This window comes from Cladosporium halotolerans, assembly GCF_011745625.1.
Source record: "Cladosporium halotolerans strain TM138-S3 chromosome Unknown Sca16, whole genome shotgun sequence".
Classification (NCBI taxonomy): Eukaryota; Fungi; Ascomycota; class Dothideomycetes; order Cladosporiales; family Cladosporiaceae; genus Cladosporium; species Cladosporium halotolerans.
In genome coordinates this window covers 231,580-252,203 of record NW_027191467.1, presented here as the reverse complement: position 1 = coordinate 252,203, position 20,624 = coordinate 231,580, and the positions used below count along the sequence as shown (strand labels likewise).

Genomic DNA, 20,624 nt, shown 5'->3' with positions numbered 1-20,624 from the left:
CTGAACGCGTTTTATGACAGAGAGAAAGTGCTGTATTGTACAAGGCGGAGGCGTTGAATTGCCGAAGCCGAAGCATTGGCGCGGACGCCTACAAGACGCGTGTTTGAGCGAGTGTACTGTAGTACTTTCCTCCATCTCCATCACTACTACTGGACTCCCGCCGAAGACTTATCAATTAGAAAAAGTCTTTTTCAAATCTTCAGCGCCAAAGCAGTGTGCAGCATGTACTTGGATCGTGAACCGCGAGGAATTACGAGGCAACGACTTTTCTTGCACACTGCAAATGAGGTCCATTCCAGGTTGTTATATGATCAAGTCTCGTCTCCTGGCATGTCTCGTATATGGTGCAGTATTGCGAGCATCTCACATGAGCTCTTCGTTGCATAGCCTTTTACCCAGTCGTCGACCATCTCGACAGGCTCACCACCTCCGAAAGATCCCTTGACGTACAGGCCCCAATACTACGTGGAATGCATGTGTGCAGCACCACTGCAGGTACCTAGTAACCGCATATCCCACGGTAACACACGAACAGAGAGCTCGAAGGCAATCACCTCGGCAATATTGCTGTGCTACGGATACCTTGTTCAGACGACCAAACATCTGAAATATGATGAGTCTCAAGTACCACGTTGTACTGAGGGATGTACCTGCCTCAGATGCTTAATTCGGATGTCAGTCACGATGATCAATGCCAGGCACCTGCCCGATGGTCAAACGTTACTCTGACGGAGTACAATGAATTATTGTTGCCCTTGCGGACCGGGCTTTGATCCATCACACAAACACCACCACGCAAGCGAAGACATGCCTCTCAAACTCTTACGGACGCGCCTACACGATTTTCAAGTGCCAACGTCGACTGTCGATTCGAGAACGCCAGGATGCAAGCCATCATGCTCTTCACCTTCACCATAGGCAGCTGCCTCCTATGCTCCGTCTCCGCCTTGGACAACGCCTTCGAGAAGCGCAGCGGATATACAGCGCCACAATGGCTAAGCACGTGGCGCAACCAGTCTTTGCTATTCGGCTACCAGCTCGTAGGGGCGCAAGTCGCGGAGCCGGAGGATGTATGCAACAACATGACTATCTTGGACCATCAGCGTTGGGCTGGTATGGGCCTCGATACTTATGCAATGCAGAGTATGAAAATAACACAACGGCCGTTCTGTCCGCCATATTGACATGGTATATCAGGGCCATTCTGTGACCAGATCGGCGCAGACTCGGAGGATTGGTCGACCACCAGCAACCGCATTGCCAGCAACATGAAGTTCTTCAATACGGGCACCTTCCTCACCCAGTTGCTGTACTCATTCGATCTCTGTCAGTCTCTTCCCCAACCCTACTCACATTCGAAGACGGGCTGACAACTAGAAAAGCGAACGCAACCGCCACCTTCCACAACCCCTTCGTCTACATGTGCAACTCCCTCCGTCCCAACCTCCTCGAAGCCTTCGAGGTCCAGTCCGACCGCTTCCTGCCCGCTATCTGCGCCGCCTCCAACCTGACCATAACCCCGCCACCCTTCTTTAACGGCACAAACGCCACCCAAGCTTCCCAAGAAGCCTTGGACACCCACCAACGCCTCCGCAGCACCTTCTTCGCCTACCTGATGATCGCCTCCAACACCAACGGCCCAGAAGCCGACGCCCTATGCCACACGCTGATCGACAGGAAACCTTCCCTCTCGAACGAGGGCTTCGACAGCGAACTCGTCTCGCAAACGGCCTGCGGCATCGACGGCCGGCGCCTGTCGGCGTGGGAAGCTGGTACCGCTATCCGACTCTGGTTCTCGAGGGTCTACGTCCATATCTTGAGGCACGCGAGCGACGCGCCAGACTGGCTGCCCTGGCTGTGCGAGAACCTCGACGCCGGAGCCATGAATGTTACAGGTCTGTACGGGAAGACGATCAAGAAAGGCATATGTGCGCGTGCGGACGGCTGTAGGTCTGGGTGTCTGACGAATGATGTTGAAGCTGAGGATTTTGGGATCCCTAGCATTCAAGGGGAGCTGATGGACAATCAGGCATGAACGAGAAGAGTCTGTGGTCCTCTTTTTCTTGGGTTGCTCAGGTTCGGGCCCGTGATCGCCCGTTGAATCGTGATAGGCGCATCAATTGCAAAATGTGTCAGTCGCTCTACAGCTCACATAAGTTTGCTACAATTCCGCGCCGCGTCCTTTTGCGGAATCGCATGGGCGTTGGACTTGTCTTGCCCCAGGTGACTACACAATTGTAAGATACACAATTGTAAGTCTGTGCCTTTAGCAGTAACAGGCAGATTGCGAATCCGGCCAATGAGCGAAACCGACGATGCTGGCGAGGGCACGGTCACGTATAACATCACGATAGAACACTACATCACAAAGGCATGGGCAAAGAGAGCCGAGGCTCGGGACATCACATGGGTCACACTGACAGCTCATCCTCGGAAGGATGTCAGAAGGTTTGTTCAGAGATGTTTGAATTTTGGTCGATTGTATTTACGACGTTCAATTGCAGTAACATCTCTCAGCCACCACGCTGAAGAGAAGGATGGGTATAATGAGGTATCCTTGCAACACACTCCTCCTTATTTTCCGCAGCATGCCGCAAGCACGTTGCGCCTTCCAACGCCGGGCTTTTTTGAACCGTTATGCCAATGAAGTCAACAGACAAGTCGCTTAAGCGACGAGCTGGACAACACCGCCGGCCTCCTTGATCTTGCGCTCGGCGTCCTTGGAGAAGTAGCGGGCGCGGACGATGAGGGGGACCTCAGGGATGCGACCCTTGCCGAGGACCTTGCTGTAGCCGAAGGAGAGGAGGTCGAGGACCGGGGCAGTCTCAGCGGACTTGTTGGCCAGGTACTTCTCGCGCTGCTCAACGGGGATGAGGGACCAGAGCTGGAGGGCTTGTTAGTGCCTGTCGTGAAAGAGTTTTCGCGAATGGGAATTTTGCAAGAAGTGCGTACCTTGTCGAGGTTGATGACGGGCTTCCAGAACTGGTTCTGGAGCTTGTGGAAGTACCTCATACCAACCTTACCGAAGTAACCAGGGTGGTACTTGTCGATGTTGGTGCGGTGGTGGTGCTGACCACCGGCCATACCACGACCACCGGGGTGCTTGCGGTGCTTGCCGATACGACCGTGACCGGCCGAGACGTGGCCACGGTGCTTGCGGGTCTGGGTGAGTCTGGTAGGCATTGCGGCGGTGGATTGGCAATGCGGTTGTCGAGATCGAAGTCGTCGCTGGTCAACTCCAGAAACTCTTGCGCTGCGAAAGACGAAGTCGTGCTTTTCCAGGTGTGGGGTGCCAAGATGTGCTCGCCGCGTGTCGCCTCACCTTCCATCTGAGCAGCTTGCGACGGAACGTCCCGCGAAGCTCCCGCGCGCATCTTTGGGTCTTAAGGCGATTGGAGCGTGAGGGCGAGGTTGGTGCCGACGACGACGAGTATCTCCTTCTCGCACACCCTACCATGCGTCGCCCCGCGCTGGACTCTGCCTGCGCGGCATGTCGCCATGTGCAGCGGCAGAACTTGGTGAGCCGCACCAGTCGCCGCTACGTCCAGATCAGCGCCACCCCATCGTCGACCGAGCCTACACAAACACTCAACCCGGCCAGCGGCGGCAGCAATTCCAGCCCGAATGCCGGTAGGATATATCTGTGGGCATGGCTTCGAGAATCTAGCTAAGAGAAATGTAGATGCGCGATTCGAGGTGTTAAGCAGTCCTTTCTCGCTCCTCTCTGCTTCCATTTCCGCCTCTCAAAACCTGTACACGCGCAAAGGCACTCTCGTCGGGTTCAATGGCAAGCCTGAGAATGTACAGATTATCTATACCCAATACATGCGACTGTCGCTTATTGTACTCCCAGGCTGTTTCTACTCTTTCCCTCCTCGAGCCTTTTCGGCGAGCATTGTTCGGCATTCCTTTCATTTACCAGCGCATAACCTCCACGACTCCCTATACGGCTTTAATTTCTACAAAATCCGCGATTACCTCCATGGTCATCGTGCACCTTGACGGAAGATTGGATTGGATGGTAGCGCAAAGGAACGCGCTTTTGGCATGGACTGGACACACGCTGAGCCTGTCGCCCCGCGTGAACACGAGCATGGTAAGAGATGACGACCGGAGACTGCTGAATTGTGCTGACGGATAAAGAGTCTCGCCCATTGGGGTAACACCCATGTCACCGGGCGCGGTTTGCTCGCGTTGAGCGGCAAAGGGCAAATCCATCAGATTACCCTGAAGACTGGCGAGGAGTATGTTGTACACCCAAGCAACCTCATCGCGTATAGCATGATGCAGCACGCACCTACGCCTTACAGATTCAAGGCCAATCTGTTGCGATTCCAAATCCCTAACCCCACGACCATGCTGCCGAACACCCGATTCTGGCAGACCATGAGAGAATCTAATGCATGGACGTTCACCCGCAATGCCGTTTTCACTCTCAGGACTTGGGGAAGAAGAACGATTTGGGGCGACAGGGTATGCTACGGAACGTCATTGTTTCATTTTCTTTCTGCTGACCCGGCCTAGCTTTTCCTTCACTTTAAGGGCCCCGCCAACATTATTATCCAGTCCCGCGGCGGGCATTTGAGCGACGTCCTTACCACTCGGGATGTCAATGAGATTGCCGACAGTCCTGCTGGCTCAGTGACCCAGGCACTGATATCTCCAGCGGAGGCTGGCTCATCGCCTATCGCACCGGCCGCGAAGGCTTCTCCCACCACGATGAGCTACGCAAGCGTCACCCACGGAAAGGTTGACTTCGAAAAGGCCAAGCCATAAGGGATGAATGACTCCAAGCTTCTTGACCTGTACATTACCTATACCCTCTATGTCAAATGTACAACAGTCCACTGCATGCTGATTGTCGTATGGTCAAGCTCGCCTCAGATCTTTGTAGAAGAACATCTCGTCACGCAGACTGCCGTCTTCTGGACTGAAGCCAAAGTTTGGAACGACTCCCACTTCCTTGTAGCCCAGCTTAGGATACACATGTTCTGCACCACTCCCAATGGTTGTGTCAAGGGTCTGTGCACCGTTAGTCTGCGATAGTAGTCTGACACTTTTACGTGACCACTGAGAGCGTTTATCAGGAACGCACCAGCATCCACCTCCCTAAGCCTCTCGCCTCAGCCTCTAACGCACTCATAAGCACTCTCGCCAGCCCTCTTTTCCGGTATGATGGCGAAACGAGCAATCTCCCAACCTCTCCTCGATGACTTCCCGTCTCTGTATCTGGCATGTACAGACTCGCGACGCCAGCCACTTGACCGCTCTTCTCGGCGGGTTGCACAATGATTATTCTTCTGCCGGCCAACACTTCCATACTCCAAGTAGTCCACGACGCGAGGATCTTCTCGTGAGAGAGCGGAGGCAGAAAAGTGGCTAGTGTGTGGTCAATCTCTATGCAGGCCGCGTGCAGCTTGGCTATGCTCTCGAGTAGGTGAGTGTCTGTTGATGCATTGTAGAGGCGTGGTTTGGGGAGGGAAAACATGACTGGGTCAATGACTGTGGATTAAGTGCAAACGTGCTCTGGTATTGTACGGATACCACAGTGAGCATTCTGAATCCACGTATTTGGATAGCAAATGCTCGTGCACGGTCTGTGTTGCTTAGTCTCTCCGGGGCATGCTTGGTATGTCCACAGGGCGTGGCTTAACAAAGGCTTGTGCATTCAAGCTCAGGGCTGAGTGTGCTTGTCCCTCCAGGGTTCCGAGAAAGCATCCGACTACTACATGTGTAAAGTCGATCATTCATTCACCAGGTTCCGGCTCCAGGCCCGGTCACGATAGACTCAGTGCTCACACGATCACGAGCCCACTTATGTCAGTGCAAAGGCTATACCGCGAGATCTCTGCTGCAAGTGACGCCACACTACTGAATGGCCGTGCACGCGACTTTCCCAGTTCGCGCTCCAAAGGATCCAACTTCGCGTCGCGCATCGGCGCTCACGACGTCATGCGGCTTTTTGAGCGGCTGTTTGTGCCGATTCACGCTACTCACATATTGTGGCTTGTCCTCCTTTCCTGCCGCCCATTCATTGCAGCTCTCTCTTCTTTAGGCATTGTTAGCCATTCGTTGTACGGGCAGGCACTGTACTATCTAAGGGTAGCGAAGCAATTCGAAAAGTTACGACTAGCATCGATACCCTCTGCCAATCGCACGACCCTTCCGACCATCTGCATAACAATCTCAACGATGCCGTCCTACGCCTCTCGGAGGCTGTTGCTGCCGGCAGCGTTTACAGCGCTTGTGGCAGCAGCGCCAGGTGCTGTCCCAGCAATTGGACAACCAAATGCCGTCGCTCCCCGGGATCCTCTGATTACGCCTTCAGTCGTGGAATACAACCCCTCTCGCACCCTTAAGCTCCCCAGAGACATTCTCAGCGATGTGAAAGGCGATATTGGATCTGTTCTCAGTGGTCTGGGCTCCGATATTCCCTCGGAAGTCGCGTCAGGAGTACCCGATTTCTTCGAAGACCTTCCTATTGGGGATTCTGTTCAGAGCTCTCTGGGTATTGACGATGACCAGGTCGCTGCTCTGCCAACTCAGGTCTTGAACTTGGATCCATATGCCAACTGGACCTCGGAAGGCTGGAACATTCGCTTCCATGGCAATGTCTACAAGCAACCAAACACCTCCGAGGAGAAGCTGAACGACCTTGCCAACATCTTCCTTGTTGGCACCGATATCGAGGATCTGCCAGAGGAGCATCAGAAGAACGCTCGGAACCTGACGGCGAGCATCTTCGTGCTCCAGCAGGGTGATGTTGAAGTCGATACCATTCACTTAGAGCCAGCGCCTGGCCAGGGTTCAAGTGGCCAGCCTGGAGGCGGTGGCGCAGAAGAAGCAAGTGGAGGTACTCAGGACGTCCAACTGCCATACAACACAACTATTGAGGGCGACTTCGACGCCTTCGTACCTATCAAGCTCAATGGCTTGACCCCTGGAAACGAGACTTCGAAGATCCAGCGCCTCAACACCCATGTGGAGGGTGCTACCCTCGGCAATGGCACAGCGTATCTCGTTCCTCCCACTGGCATTTCTATTGTCAGCGATATTGACGACATCCTGCGCGTCACCAAAATTTACGACCCCAAGGAAGGTCTTCTCAATTCCTTCGCACGTGACTTCGTGCCCTGGGAGAACATGCCTGACATTTACGCCAACTGGTCTGCCACGGTGCCGGATGTTCATTTCATCTACGCTTCTACAACTCCGGAGCAGGTGAGCCGTGCATACATGCAATTCATTTACGCGAATTACCCTGGAGGATCATTCGACACCCGACCTTTGAACTTCTCCGACGTCAAGGCCACTCTGAGCATCCGCATGTTCCTTCTGAACAAGATGTTCGAAACTTTCCCTCAGCGCAAGTTCGTCCTTGTAGCAGACACCAGCAACAGCGACGTCATGAAAGACTACCCCCAGCTGGCTCACGACCGTCCGGATCAAGTGCAATGCATTCTCCTCAGGAACACTTCCGCCACGGACGACAGTGACCACTTCCCCTACGACACCAGCGGATTTGAGGGCATCGATCAGTCCAAGTACATGTTCTTCAAGCACGCGGATGATCTGATGGGCCTGGATTTGGCAGCCGGACAGTGCTACAACCAAAGCATACCGCAGAACTTGACCTTCGGATACCAGGGTCTACCCCTGGGTATTGGTGATGACGGTGCAGTAAACGGCAGCGCAAACGGAGGCAATGGAGGCGGTGGTGAGAGCGCTGCTTCTGCTCTGCACTTTGGCGGATTGCAGTACAGTGCTGTGTTCGCAGGGTTTATGGGAATGATGATTTACCAGCTTATGTAAATACGCTAATGATTAATGTGTCCTGATATGGGCAATGTTTATGTTCACGATAATGATACCGTTTTCTCCAGCTTTGTCCAGTCGATGAGGCTCTCAATGGCGAAGTCATCTTCTTTGATGCGGCGAGGCGCTGATATGAGCATATTGTAGATAGGGCAGGCTGCGGTCATTGCGAGCGCACAATTCGTTTCTTCAAATGGTCCCTCGGCGGCAAAAATCTCGTTTGGTGCCAGTGAGTCGACGGTAGAAGCAAAAGGATTGAGAGAGAGCATCCAAACCAATCAACTCGCATTGCCCTCGAAGCCGAATGTTCCCCTCGACGCATCTATTCTCCTTATTATGGGCATCCTTGGCATTGGCCGCTAAGTTTTTGGGAATTCGTGAGATGAGCTTCGTGTGATCGCTGGGCGGATTGGCCTTAAAACAGCAAGCCTCTCAGCGGAGAAAGTAATCTAGATGAGAATAGGATTGCTCGTATGAGCAAAATGCTGGGTACGGGCTTTTTGAGACTGAATGTTCTCGATCAGCGACGAATTTGTGAAGACTGGCATACACGATGTTACCACAGAAGCTGGGGGTAACAGGAGGGATCTTGTTCGCTCTGATGCTAGTGGCTCTCAGTGGCAAAATTCTCGCGTGAACATCTGAATAGGTTTGTAACGATATATTCATTAATCGCTCTTTTGAGAGCGTTGTGTCATTCGCAGCATGAATGGCCGGGCCCGGGGCGCTCCCAGAGGCAATCCTATCTCTTAGCACAATGTAGTTGCTGATTCATTCATCACACAAGAATGAGGCTTCACACGACCGCTCTCTGTGAGTCTTCACTCCTGGCAAATATAGCTGATTTCAAGTTTCATGCCTTCGACACATCGATGTGCGAGCTGCCTGCTCATTGAGCAGCATTCACGCTCACCTGCACTGAGACTTCGCGACCCCATTGTTAGAGAACGATACTTCAAGGGGCCTCAGACAGGAGAAGGGGTAGCGTCGTAGGCAGCCGCTGACAACTCCCGGGCTGCCTCGATCACCTGCGGGCCCATCTCAGGCTGTCCGCCAGGGTTGTAGCCCGGGTAGGTTGACTCGACCATGTCCGCGAGCCTTCCCGGAATTTCGTCGAGGACAAGCGAAGTGATCAGCCTACTCCGACTGCAAGTGTCGTCCCAGGCCTCCTTCTCGACTTCTGTACGGTTGTCGAGGTCTGGGTCGGTTCGAAGGAGGTAGTTCTAGACTTAAGTCAGCGACCGTTCAGGCCCGGATGGGGTGGCGAGGTTTGGTACTCACGAAAGTGCGTGCTGTGAAGTCCCACGAGAAGTACTGGGCGTTCTTGTCTATCGCGGGTGTGTCGTATGTCTGCTGATTGTTACGCGCCATGCCTTCGTGCTCAGCAAGAGCCTTAAAGAGAGCGTGAAGAGAGTTGAAGACGCGGACCCATTTAGGGTTGGCTCCTTCGGGTGGTGCAGGCATGCAGTAGTACCTCGCATTGTAAATTTGCGCGAAGATTGACCGAAGGGTTGAGGCCGTGCATTCTGTCTGTATAGTCGCAAAGGATGTTGCGAATGCGCAGATTTGATGTTGTAGTGTTGTCTATGTTCTCAGAACAAGCGTGCATGCGCACTGAGCTAGACTTCGGTTGCGCACTGTGATGTCAATCCGAGTGGGCCGATTTCATGATGAATCTCTCTGGCACCCTATTTAGGCGTCCCGAGGATGAGAGAGAGACAGGGAGTAGCACATCAGATACTGGTTGGACTTAGAGCCAATGGTCTAATCTACGGACGTGAGCATTTTGTGGAAGTCATTCAGGGGGATACGTTACCCCAACCCTAACCCCAGACCATGCGCCTCTTTGCACCGATCTCGATGCCTCACTGTTTGGTGTCCTTATATGTCTTGCTGCCTTTTCGAAAATCCATGACGGTTTAACTTCGATGAAATCACCCTGCTTCCAGGCGATCCAAATCAGTATTGTAACATTTGGAAAGAGATTATCCGGCCGGCTTCAGACTACCGACGCAGTCCTTGGAGCTGTTCGTTCAAGACGACAAATTTGTTCAATGTCAGGACAGCATCCTTTTCCGTTCAATCAAACGTCACAATGGTCCCTTCAAAAGACTATTGGGAGTAACAAAGATCGAACTCGGCGCTACTAGCATTCATGCCTAGTCCGCCAAGCTTCGCGAGCAAGGTCACTCGATTCACGTCAACAGACTGTACAGACCACAGTCCCAGGAGCACATGGTTGATTTTGTTAGGGTTTGTACTCCCAAAATTCCAAGCAGTAATTCAAGTAATTCGAGCAGCGTCTCTATTGATGAGCAAACGGCTGAGTTTGGCCGCAACATCCTACACAGTGAGGAGATCGCCAAGCTGATCAACGTGAAGACTTCCACCTTGCAGCGCATGGCTCCACTACTGCCACCGGCCAAGGTCCGATGCCCTCGGAAGCAGAGCACGGAGAGGCACCGGTAGAGATCCGAAAATGTGGGCTATTGGGAATTATACAAAAGGTGGCTGACATTGCAGACCTGTCGCAGCTGTTTCGTCCAGCTTACCATCGACCATGGTCTCCAAAGCAGCCTGTTTGCTACCGCTCGTCGGCGGCGTATTTGGCCAGCTCGATGCGATTCCCAAAGGGTTTCAAAGTGATCAATGGGCATGGGTATCGAACGAAGACCCTTTGCTGGCCGCAATCCCAGGAGCCTTCAATCGAACCGTGTTTGATGCACCCTCCGCGGCCAACGTCACCGATCAAAGAGTCGCCTCCGTGTAAGTGAGCTTAGCAAGATCTTGCGAGAAGACTGTACTGACTCTGGTCAGGAACGACCATATTCAGCAGTCAAGCTTTGTAGCATACGACCAGCGCTTTTTCGACGTCATTGGCCCGAATGCTACTGTCGAGCAGCTCCAGGTTCTCCCGTTCCAAGTACATGAGGCTCCTTGCTACGTAAAGGAAAGCTCACAGTTGTTCTTCGTTGAATGGGGTCCACCTGGCGGTAGCGAGAATGGCCGTCATGACTGGCAGTACCTATTGGACCTGAAAACAAACAACCTCACAAGGATCAAGACTGATCCACCGACCTGGAACGTCCATGGATGCGTTTACCGCGATGGGAACATGCATGTGGTGACAGATGGCGGACCTGACGAGACTGGCTACCTGGCCATTATTGATCCGGCTACATTGAAGCGAACGACATTGCTGAACAATTATTTTGAGCGACCGTTTATCAGCTTCAATGATATCGAGCTTGATCATGAAGGCAATTACTATCTGACCGACTCTCGATCAGGATTCGTAAGTAACCTGCTACCTTCCCCTCAAAGATATCCAAGCCGTGTTAATCCCTCTACGACTGAGAGCCAGACGCGGCGTTCAATGCTGACTCGACATAGGGACGCAGTCTCCACCCGTTCAACGCTCCGACTCAGCCGACAGTCTACTTTGTGAACGGCACCAACATGCGAATTAAAGAGCTCGCCATGCTGGAGGGGAACGCGAACGGGATCACTCTATCGCCAGATGGCAAGACGCTGTATGTAGCAGATACAGGCGCGTCCGAGTCAAAGCCCGCCAGGAGAAATGACCAAGGTCCCCGCGAGATGTGGGCGTGGGACTTTGCGACCAGCTCCCATGGAGCGAAGATACCTCTGCTGGTGAACCAAAGAATGCTTAGTCGTGCCATTGAGTACTTCTACGACGGCATTCGTACTAGCAGCAATGGGTTGATCTTCGCGGCTGGAGGGGAAGTGGTCGACGTTATTGACCCAGAGTCTGGTTGGACTCTTGGCTCGATCCGAGTGGGTGGTAATGGCAACGATCCAGTCAATATTGCGCTCGGAGACCATGAGATGTGGATCGTGGGCAAGGGTGGTGTATGGCATGTGAAAAATATCAAGGAGAGGCTATCCCACACTGAGTGAGCCATGCCTCGCTCAGATAATGCGAGCATTGCCCTCATTTTCAATCATGCTCATATCGGCGGTGCCAGCCTCACGAGAATCTTGCTTACATCGAGGAACCCACAATAGAGATGAAGTGTAACAAAGACATTGTTATTGGACATTGCAGAATTGGAGCTCCCATGTAGATAAACTCAATTACTCTTCTCAATGATCTCTTGAGTGTCGTGCTCGACAGCCCTCTCGCCGAGTAGATTCGTGCGATTTTCAAAGCTACAGAACACGTCGAGTTAACCAGGATTCCCGGGATGCATCTTGAGCGCAGCATGTTCCTTCCGGAGAAGAGATGGAAGCGAGTACTCACTTCTTTCTCCCTCATAGAACATTAAGGCTGGGTGATAGGTTCAGATCGCTTACGTTAATGAGAGAGTTCCCGTCGCCCAAGCCTTGAGCGGTGTTCCCGTTTCCGTTGCCGTTACCAGCTTCGTTGCCATTTCCGGCCTCATTGCCGTTCCCAGCCTCGTTGCCTATGTCGAGAATGTCAGTCTTAGCATAGTGGTGTGTGGTTGACACTGGGACCATTGAGACAGTCCCGTCCTGCTAAAAAAGAGTCCACACACCGTTGCCGGCCTCGTTGCCGTTTCCGTTGCCCTCTGCATCGTTGCCTGTAATTTTTGTCAGAGATGTATCTCGACCGAAACAGAACTCCTTTTACGTACCATTGCCAGCTGAGTTTCCGCTGCCAGTAATTGGGCTCAGGCCATCAGTAATGGGGCTAAGGAGGCTGTTGGTATCTTGGGGAGTCGGAAGCGCGATGGCAGAGGAGAAGAGCGCCGAGGCGACGATGGTGTAGACGGTGGTGGCACGCATTGTGGTAGTGGATGTCTCAGAGGGGAAAGAGAGGGATGACTATGAAGGGGTCTGATGGTAGTTGCACGGTGAATATTTTGAGACTGGGCGAGTGTAGTGATTCAAGATCTGGAGTAAAGGATAGAGGGAGAGGAGAGAAGGAGGGGACGCCGTCTTATACTGATATGTTGCCCCTGATAGAGTCAATGAATGTCTATTCCGGCATGCAGTATTGCCGGCACCACTATTGAAAGATCACCTCTAGGCATCCAGAGTTCGGATCATCAAAGCGTGAAGAGCTTAAAATGGAGTGACAAATGGTCTGTGAGGCGCGTATAGACCCCAGAGCCGACCGAGTGCTCCTGGATCGCTAGTGAGAGCCGTGCACTCTGCTTCGTTCCGAAGTACTAGTAGGCTCTTGACTCGGAACGACTCCAGAGGTCCAGCGTGTTTGCCAAATGGGGCCTGTTTGTGATGTGATCACCATCGATCCCGCCAATCAATCCGCTAGCAAGACGGCTCGGGGCCTGGAAGTAGAAGAGAGACATGAAGATGTGCAAGGGTACCGGAAATCACCCCGGAGAGCTTGTTTGGAGTAAGCTGTTCGTCTCCCTGAGCCGCATCAAGCTTAATCCACGGAGTGATGAATGCATTGAACGCAAGCGTCTGCTTGCTAGATACTGTCAATGTCAATCGATCGGTATTCACGCGGCCAGAGCACCGCCTGCATCCAACCCAAGCGTAGCAAAGAATCGCTAATACCATCCGCACCGAATTTTGGTTTCCCCCATCATCCGTGAAGATTCACTTTGAGTTTGACGTTCCGTGTCGATCTTTCCGAACGGCCGAATGCGCACGATTGGACGTCAACACCAGCCGCGTAAGGCAGATCGTGACCTGGGAGTCGTCTACCATGGCTCATCCAAAAGCTGGGCTCTACCGGGTTCTGTTATATTGTTGTCGCCTCGAGGTACCTGTCATATCCAAGAGAAAAGAAAGTCATATGGTACTACCTTTTTTAAACGCCTACCGAGACCGAATATCTGCCCGGAGAGCCTGCTATACTTACCGAAGAAAGAACGCGTCGTAGTCTTGCTAAGCCTACGAGCTTTTGGATCCGCGATGGCATCATTCCGCCGGCCTGGCTGAATCGTCAGATGCTAGGAGCGGAACACTTCCCATATTGAATGTATCAATCATATCGCAATGCTGCACGCTTCGGAACATATCTTTCGACTCGTCGACAGTATTGTACAGGCCTACATATTCACTCGCTGCATTCATGAGCCGCCACCCTCTCCGCCTCCAGCGCCAAACATGTCTCCATCGCCGGGGGTATCCATACCGTGCAGAGCCTCGCCGAAGGCGCTGTCGTCCATACCCGCACCGAAATCAATCATGCCGTCGCCGGCTCCCTGGCCGAAGTCTCCAGCGAGGTCAGCGAAAGAGTCGTTGAACATGCTAGTGTCTTGCATGTCGCCCATGCCGCCTGCGGGAGTGCCTTGAGCGTTCGTACTCGGCGCATTGCTACCAGCCTGACCGCTGGTGCTTGCCACAGCGGCTGTGCCCTGCTGTGCTGTGGGCTGCCCGGGCTGTTGCTGTTGAATGTTCGAGGCTGCTGCTTCGCTAGGCTGTACGTTGCCCTGGCCCATCGAGAACGCCGTAGTGTCTCCAGGCGTCTGGTTCTGACCCGGAGTTCCCGTCTGACCAGGTGTCACACCAGCGCTGGGAAATTGAAGGTCGGCGGTGTCAAGGTCCATGCCTTCCGGAAGTTGTAGATCCGAGTCGCCGGCGGAGGGTGGGTTCTGTTGCGTCTGTTGCGCAAAGGCATCTTGTGTCTGAGCACCGGGCTGCATGCTGGAATGAGGAGGTGGCGCGAATGCACCTTGTTGTTGCGCAGGCGCTGGTGACACATTTGATTGTGGAACATCAGGGGGCATCCCAGGCTCGAGTTGCTCTGCTTTGGTCTGTGCATCATCTGCCTGTCCCTCAGCAGGCGAACGACTAGGCTGAGAAGCTGGCAGCGATTCTCGCTCCTGCCAACCTCCCTTCTCAATGAGCGTGGCATCCGCATAGCCAGCAAACTTGACACCGAGTAAACCTTCGACGTCTTTGAGGACGCTCTCCACTGTTTCTTGTTTGCCGTTCGCTTTGCCGTTGACTTCAGGCTCTTCAAGTCTGTACGCCACAGGCTCGCTGTCTTCCCATGTTGCATGACGCAGCCGCTTTTCAGCCTGCAGCAGTGTCTTCGTCTTCCGCCATTCTTGCATCTTCGCGGCGTGCTCCGCTTTCATGCGCTCAATCTCAGCCTGGCCATCTTCCAAGTGCTTCTGCACACGCTTGTTGAATTCATCCACCTGCTCTTTCTTGACATTAGTGAAAGGCTTGGGTTCTTCAAGTTTGCCGGTCTGCTTCTCCAAAGCGGAATCGAAATCCATCGAAGGCGGTTCCAGGAGACCTTCAGTCAGACTCTTCATTTCTCCCATCAGGCCGAGACCGAGATCAGCAGGTACGATCTGACCGCTAGCATACGGCGATGAGAACACCTCCTCCATCCATCTGTGATGCTGGGTATATCTCGCCGTGCTGATGTCACGAGGCGTAAGATGGTCGAAGTAATCGCCGAGAGCGGTGTTCTCTTCATCCTCAATGCTGATATCTGGCATGCCATGGTCTGCGCCTGCCATGCCCACGGATCCTTGTGTCCGCTGTCTCTTCGCGGCAGGTGGTGCTGCGGGGTTGTATCGACCTTGTGGACCAGGCATGGGGTTTGAGCCGTAGAATCCAGGTGCCATCATGGTGTGGCCCATCTGCCCTCCTGTCGGTCCGTTGATGTGAGGCCAGTGCTCGCGATCGTGAAGCATGAAGTCCCTTTTCTCTAACCTGCCCTGGCTTTGCAGCATCTGGCGCTCCTGAATGAGCTGCCTTGTTTGGTGGTCCACCGGGATTTGCGCGATCGGCAGGATGTTGCGATGCTCCGCCTGATGATAGTGTACGATCCACAACGAAGGGTCAGGCGGTGCTGCATTGACGTTCGGCGCTTTGGAAACAAAGTGATAGCGCGTGCGCGCATGCGACGCAACAGGATCGAGACCCGGTCGGTAGCCCAACTGATGAACCATTCCCTCGATTGTATAGCCACCATAGTCTTGCCTGAATACAGACTCCGGATCTCCCCAAACGTAGCCATCCGAAGGCAGGCGGCCCTGCTTGTACTGGGGCAGCCATTCAAGCCAGATCGTTCCGTCGTTGGGTGCATTTACGTAGGTCCATGACATAGGCGCAAGAGTCTTGACGATCATGGGAGCATCGAGGAGGTATTTGAAAGCGACATTGAGGGCGAGATGGCCAACGAGCGGGAACTGGTGGGCGGAGATCAAGTGAAGGTGGTTTTGCTGGAGCGCGTTAGCTTATGGATTATTGTGATTAATTGCGACATCGCATACCAATGGCGCAGCGACGCCCTGACTGGGATCCTGCATGATGATCTGAATGCGACGACGCGCGCGCGACGTCTGGTTGGCAGGTCGTGATGGTGCTGGCGCATACGCGGTCCTTCGTGCGATTGTGCTCAGGAAGACTAGACGCGCTTTCCTGGAGCCGTCGCGCCAAGTCCAATTGGTCACATGACTCGCGTCGCGCCTCTGCACCGTCATCAAAAGTTGCGCCAGGCTCGGAGCTTCACAAACCGAACTAGCTTCGGCACAACACTGCACCAAAATGTCTGGTCGGAAGGACTTCCTGTCGCAGCAGGCGCCTGAAAATTATGTGGCCGGTCTCGGACGTGGTGCGACCGGCTTCACCACCCGCTCAGATCTAGGACCGGCGCGTGAAGGACCAAGCGAAGACCAGATCAAGGAAGCGCTCGCAAAGCGTGCAGCAGCACTCGGAAATGCGCCACCGACCGCTTATGGCGTTGGAAAGAAAAAGCCTGACGAGGAGGAAGATGATGAGCGGTTTCGCGATGCTGAGAACGAGGAAGGACTCTTCGCGACAGGCAACTACGATCGGGACGACGATGAGGCCGATAGGATCTACCAGAGCGTTGACGAGCGTATGGACAAGCGTCGAAGAGCACGAAGGTTAGTCTCTCCAATCTCTTTGCTACCCTGCCCCTGTTCCCCGTCTGAAATTCGATGTTCATCACCCTCGCAGCACTGTGTGGTTAGACAGTATACCGACATGAGGTTCTACAGGGAAGCTCGCGAGAATGAGCAAAGAGAAGAATACGAACGAAACAACCCCAAAATCCAGCAACAATTTGCCGATTTGAAACGAGCACTTGGCTCCGTAAGCGACGAAGACTGGGCCAGCATTCCTGAAGTCGGCGACCTGACTGGAAAGAATCGGAGGAGCAAACAGAACATGCGACAGCGATTTTACGCAGTGCCGGACAGTGTACTTGCCGGAGCAGGTGCCAGCACTCAGCTCGGTACTGAAGTTCAGGAAGATGGCATGGCGACCGAAGGCGCGAGTGGAAGCAGCGAGCAAGCAGATGGGACTATGACAAATTTCGCCGATATTGGTGCTGCGCGCGACAAGGTGTTGAAAGTGCGCCTCGATCAAGCGGCACAAACCCAGCAAGGCACCGAATCAGTGGCGGGCACAAGCACAAACATTGATCCGAAGGGATACCTGACTTCATTGTCAATGTCGGAGAAGAAGGCTGGCGAAATTCCGGTCGGTGATATCAAAAGAGCTCGAGTTCTTTTGGAATCTGTCATCAAAACGAACCCGCGTCACGGCCCTGGATGGATTGCCGCTGCTCGTCTAGAGGAATTTGCAGGAAAGATCGTTGCTGCTCGAAATGTTATCAAACGAGGATGTGAGATGTGCCCGAAGAGCGAAGACACATGGATGGAGTGCATTCGATTGCACGACAACCAGAATGCCAAGATAATGGCAGCAAAGGCTATCGAAAATAATGATCGTTCAGTTCGACTATGGATCGAGGCGATGAAGTTAGAGAGCGTACCCGCTGCGAAGAAGAGAGTGCTGCGAAAAGCTCTCGATCACATCCCGCAATCCGTCGCCATCTGGAAAGAAGCCGTGAATTTAGAAGAGGACCCGGTAGACGCCCGACTTCTCCTTGCCAAAGCGACCGAGATCATACCACTGTCTGTGGAGCTGTGGCTTGCACTTGCTCGCCTGGAGGAACCGGATCAAGCACAAAAGGTTCTCAACAAAGCTCGCCAAGCAATCCCTGCAAGTTTCGAAATCTGGGTAGCTGCAGCTCGATTGCAAGAGCAAGTCGGCAAGAGCGAAATGGTTGGCAGGGTCATGGACCGCGCCGTCAAAGCGTTGACTAAAGTCAGCGCTATGCTCAAGCGTGAAGAATGGATAACTCAAGCTGAGATCTGTGAAGATGAAGGTGCGAAGCAGACATGTCAAGCGATCATCCAGGAGACATTGGGCTGGACTCTAGACGAGGATGATGACCGGAAACAAATCTGGCTGGATGACGCTAAAGCTTCAATCGGACGTGGAAAGTTCGAGACCGCCCGCGCGATCTACTCGTACGCGATTAGAGTTTTCTATAACAGAAAAAGTGTCTATCTCGCTGCGGCAGATCTGGAACGGAACCATGGTACCAAGGCGGCACTTTGGCAGGTGCTTGAGAAAGCGGTCGAAGCGTGTCCCACATCAGAGGTGTTGTGGATGCAGCTTGCGCGCGAGAAATGGCATTCAGGTGCCGTTGACGAAGCGCGCAAAGTTCTCGGCCTTGCTTTCCAGCAAAATCCTGGCAACGAGAACATTTGGCTCGAGGCCGTCAAACTGGAAGCCGAGAATGGCGAGCCTCAGAAAGCACGGGATTTGCTTTCGACGGCACGTTCGGAGGCTGGCACAGATCGTGTGTGGATTAAGTCAGCTGCCTTCGAGCGGCAACTTGGTGAAATTGACACCGCTCTGGGCCTAGTCAACGAAGGACTGCAGATATACCCCAAGGCCGACAAGCTCTGGATGATGAAGGGTCAACTGTACGAGAGGAAGAACATGCTCCCACAAGCGCGCGAAGCATTCAACACTGGCACACGCGCCTGCCCGCAATCCGTTCCATTGTGGTTACTTGCCAGCAGACTGGAAGAGAAGATGGGCGTGGTCGTCAAAGCGCGTTCTATCCTCGACCGTGCACGTTTGGCCGTCAAGAAGTCGCCTGAGTTATGGACCGAGAGTGTACGCTTGGAATGGCGTGCGAAGAACCTGCCTGCCGCCAACGCCAAAATGGCACAGGCGCTGCAAGAATGCCCAACTAGCGGCCTGGTCTGGAGTGAGCGCATTTGGCATCTCGAAGCTCGCACACAGCGCAAACCACGTATTCTGGAGGCAATCCAGAAGGCAGACAACGACCCCATCCTGTTTGTCACGGCGGCACGAATCTTTTGGGCTGAGCGCAAACTTGAGAAGGCGGACGCATGGTTTCAAAAGGCTGCAATTCTCGATACCGACTATGGAGACACGTGGGCTTGGTGGTACAAGTTCCTGTTGCAGCACGGCACCGAAGAGAAACGCGGTGACGTCGTCAGCAAGTGCGTTCTGAACGAGCCCAAACACGGCGAGGTGTGGCAGGCCGTCTGGAAGGCACCCGAAAACGCAGGGGTAGGGACTGAAGCGGTGCTGAAGAAGGTTGCGAAGATTCTGGAGTAGGAGACTGGTTGGTGTGTGGAGATTGATAGGAGATGACCGCTCTGTAAGATATCCCCTGGGTCATGCTGTCACAATACGAGTAATCACAAGATACTACAATGCTACACTGCCATCAGGTCCATCTCGTCGAAGTAGACCTTCACCAATCCGAACCGCGCTCTCGCTAGTGTCTTGGTACGGGATAAATAATACGCTACCACGCGCCGAGAGATAAGGGCGAGGTTAAGAAGACCTGCACGCGAGTACCTGCGAGGAAGGTGCGTACCTATATAGGCCCAAGCATCGAGTCACTATTGATTGATGGCGCAGCCACGATTTATGCGATTTGCACCTTCTTCGCAATAATCAGCTGTCAGGTTGTCTTCGTCGTCTGTTCACGCTCACTGGTCATTCGCTACTTGCCAAATAGGCAGGTGCCTCCAAACTGTAATCTGACCTCGGTCTTGGCAAGCCTGCAGGTCAAAGTAGCGTGAAGACCAAACTAGCGCAGCGGCTACGTCGACCTCACGGGCTCTTTGGACAATAATTCGCTTCCACAGAATACCGCTGACGAGCGCCGTCATTCGAGCCACCATCATGCAAGTCAATTTAGAGCCCGCGCGCCCATCTATTGTGACCTTGTCGGCTATGAGCGACACACCAATAGGACGGCCCAAAGGACTACAACTGGATTCGGGCCGCTTCATTGGCAGGTCAGGCCGACGCAGTAATTAAGATCTACAACTAGCACGCGACGGAGTGGCGCTACGCACTGTACGGAAAATTGATAGAAGCACTGCCCTGCTATTGCCGGACCACAAAGGGAAGCTCATAGGCGTAGCCCTGCCCAGGGAAATAAAGTGCATCTGCACAAGCGGGATCTGGACCTTGACTTGTGTATAGTCCTGCAGTAGATCTGCCTAGCACGCGACGGCTCGCTGCCGCTTTGACAGACCGCGCGAAGGAACCGTCCTGACGGTGGGTCTTGTGGTGAATGTCGCCATCCGTTTTGCTATGCCGGAGAGTCACCTGAACTTTGCGTCTTCATGTACCTATCCAATTGGACGCCTCACAACGACCCCTGGTGGCTCGGCATCGCTAAGTCTAGCATCTCGGCGTTGATAGTAGGTTCTGTAAGGAGAGACATCCGTCTTGAATGCAGAAGGTTATTGAGATAACGTCGGTTGACGCGCCATATGGAGAATCGAACAAAGCATGATATACGCCTACTGCATACTTGCGCTCGAAGAGGCAGCTGCTTGGTGATAACGTTATGGCCAACAGCAATGCCCAGCTGATCCAAGTGCAGACGACGCGATGTTACCACAGACGAAGGTCACGTACAATGGTACAGCCATCGAACGTGTATAAAGAGGACCGTCTCCACGAGACAGCGACGGATCAGAAAGCTCCACAACAACGCACTCGCTACATCC

The 20,624-nt window shown here is 53.5% G+C and overlaps 8 protein-coding genes across 8 annotated transcripts; 5 read left to right on the top strand and 3 right to left on the bottom strand.

Annotated features, from left to right (window-relative positions):
* Positions 1-201: 201 nt before the first annotated feature.
* Positions 202-2,153, top strand: WHR41_04797 (uncharacterized protein). Its single transcript, XM_069373403.1, has 3 exons — positions 202-1,143; positions 1,198-1,326; positions 1,383-2,153. Exons 1-3 carry the CDS (start codon positions 885-887, stop codon positions 2,033-2,035), a joined length of 1,041 nt encoding a protein of 346 aa, XP_069229252.1. The 5' UTR covers positions 202-884; the 3' UTR covers positions 2,036-2,153.
* Positions 2,154-2,665: 512 nt separating this feature from the next.
* Positions 2,666-3,183, bottom strand: rpl-28 (60S ribosomal protein uL15; the record flags this gene model as incomplete). Its single annotated transcript, XM_069373402.1, has 2 exons — positions 2,666-2,884; positions 2,953-3,183. The coding sequence occupies 2 exons, from the start codon at positions 3,181-3,183 to the stop codon at positions 2,666-2,668; spliced, it is 450 nt and encodes a 149-aa protein (XP_069229251.1).
* A 240-nt stretch (positions 3,184-3,423) lies between these two features.
* WHR41_04795 (uncharacterized protein) lies at positions 3,424-4,852 on the top strand. Its single transcript, XM_069373401.1, has 5 exons — positions 3,424-3,630; positions 3,683-3,801; positions 3,854-4,096; positions 4,144-4,473; positions 4,525-4,852. Exons 1-5 carry the CDS (start codon positions 3,456-3,458, stop codon positions 4,774-4,776), a joined length of 1,119 nt encoding a protein of 372 aa, XP_069229125.1. The 5' UTR covers positions 3,424-3,455; the 3' UTR covers positions 4,777-4,852.
* Positions 4,853-6,192: 1,340 nt separating this feature from the next.
* WHR41_04794 (uncharacterized protein) lies at positions 6,193-7,812 on the top strand (the record flags this gene model as incomplete). The annotated part of the gene is made up of 1 exon (XM_069373400.1): positions 6,193-7,812. One exon carries the CDS (start codon positions 6,193-6,195, stop codon positions 7,810-7,812), a length of 1,620 nt encoding a protein of 539 aa, XP_069229124.1.
* A 968-nt stretch (positions 7,813-8,780) lies between these two features.
* On the bottom strand, positions 8,781-9,568 carry WHR41_04793 (uncharacterized protein; the record flags this gene model as incomplete). The annotated part of the gene is made up of 2 exons (XM_069373399.1): positions 9,097-9,568; positions 8,781-9,038 (listed from the first exon to the last, which is right to left on the bottom strand). The coding sequence occupies exons 1-2, from the start codon at positions 9,277-9,279 to the stop codon at positions 8,781-8,783; spliced, it is 441 nt and encodes a 146-aa protein (XP_069229194.1). The 5' UTR covers positions 9,280-9,568.
* An 807-nt stretch (positions 9,569-10,375) lies between these two features.
* WHR41_04792 (uncharacterized protein) lies at positions 10,376-11,910 on the top strand (the record flags this gene model as incomplete). The annotated part of the gene is made up of 3 exons (XM_069373398.1): positions 10,376-10,581; positions 10,633-11,110; positions 11,209-11,910. 3 exons carry the CDS (start codon positions 10,376-10,378, stop codon positions 11,734-11,736), a joined length of 1,212 nt encoding a protein of 403 aa, XP_069229193.1. The 3' UTR covers positions 11,737-11,910.
* Positions 11,911-13,722: 1,812 nt separating this feature from the next.
* WHR41_04791 (uncharacterized protein) lies at positions 13,723-16,088 on the bottom strand. The gene is made up of 2 exons (XM_069373397.1): positions 16,011-16,088; positions 13,723-15,959 (listed from the first exon to the last, which is right to left on the bottom strand). The coding sequence occupies exons 1-2, from the start codon at positions 16,044-16,046 to the stop codon at positions 13,845-13,847; spliced, it is 2,151 nt and encodes a 716-aa protein (XP_069229196.1). The 5' UTR covers positions 16,047-16,088; the 3' UTR covers positions 13,723-13,844.
* Positions 16,089-16,202: 114 nt separating this feature from the next.
* WHR41_04790 (uncharacterized protein) lies at positions 16,203-19,209 on the top strand (the record flags this gene model as incomplete). The annotated part of the gene is made up of 2 exons (XM_069373396.1): positions 16,203-16,646; positions 16,761-19,209. Exons 1-2 carry the CDS (start codon positions 16,285-16,287, stop codon positions 19,207-19,209), a joined length of 2,811 nt encoding a protein of 936 aa, XP_069229195.1. The 5' UTR covers positions 16,203-16,284.
* Between the last annotated feature and the right edge of the window lie 1,415 nt (positions 19,210-20,624).

Bases quoted from the DNA above. Each gene is read 5' to 3' on its own strand.
- WHR41_04797 (XM_069373403.1), top strand. From the start codon at position 885: ATGCAAGCCATCATGCTCTTCACCTTCACCATAGGCAGCTGCCTCCTA. The intron at 1,144-1,197 runs GTATGAAAATAA...ATGGTATATCAG, and splicing joins CGATACTTATGCAATGCAGA to GGCCATTCTGTGACCAGATC. The intron at 1,327-1,382 runs GTCAGTCTCTTC...CAACTAGAAAAG, and splicing joins GCTGTACTCATTCGATCTCT to CGAACGCAACCGCCACCTTC.
- WHR41_04795 (XM_069373401.1), top strand. From the start codon at position 3,456: ATGCGTCGCCCCGCGCTGGACTCTGCCTGCGCGGCATGTCGCCATGTG. The intron at 3,631-3,682 runs GTAGGATATATC...AGAGAAATGTAG, and splicing joins CAATTCCAGCCCGAATGCCG to ATGCGCGATTCGAGGTGTTA. The intron at 4,097-4,143 runs GTAAGAGATGAC...TGACGGATAAAG, and splicing joins CCCGCGTGAACACGAGCATG to AGTCTCGCCCATTGGGGTAA.
- WHR41_04791 (XM_069373397.1), bottom strand. From the start codon at position 16,046: ATGCAGGATCCCAGTCAGGGCGTCGCTGCGCCATTG. The intron at 15,960-16,010 runs GTATGCGATGTC...AACGCGCTCCAG, and splicing joins AGGGCGTCGCTGCGCCATTG to CAAAACCACCTTCACTTGAT.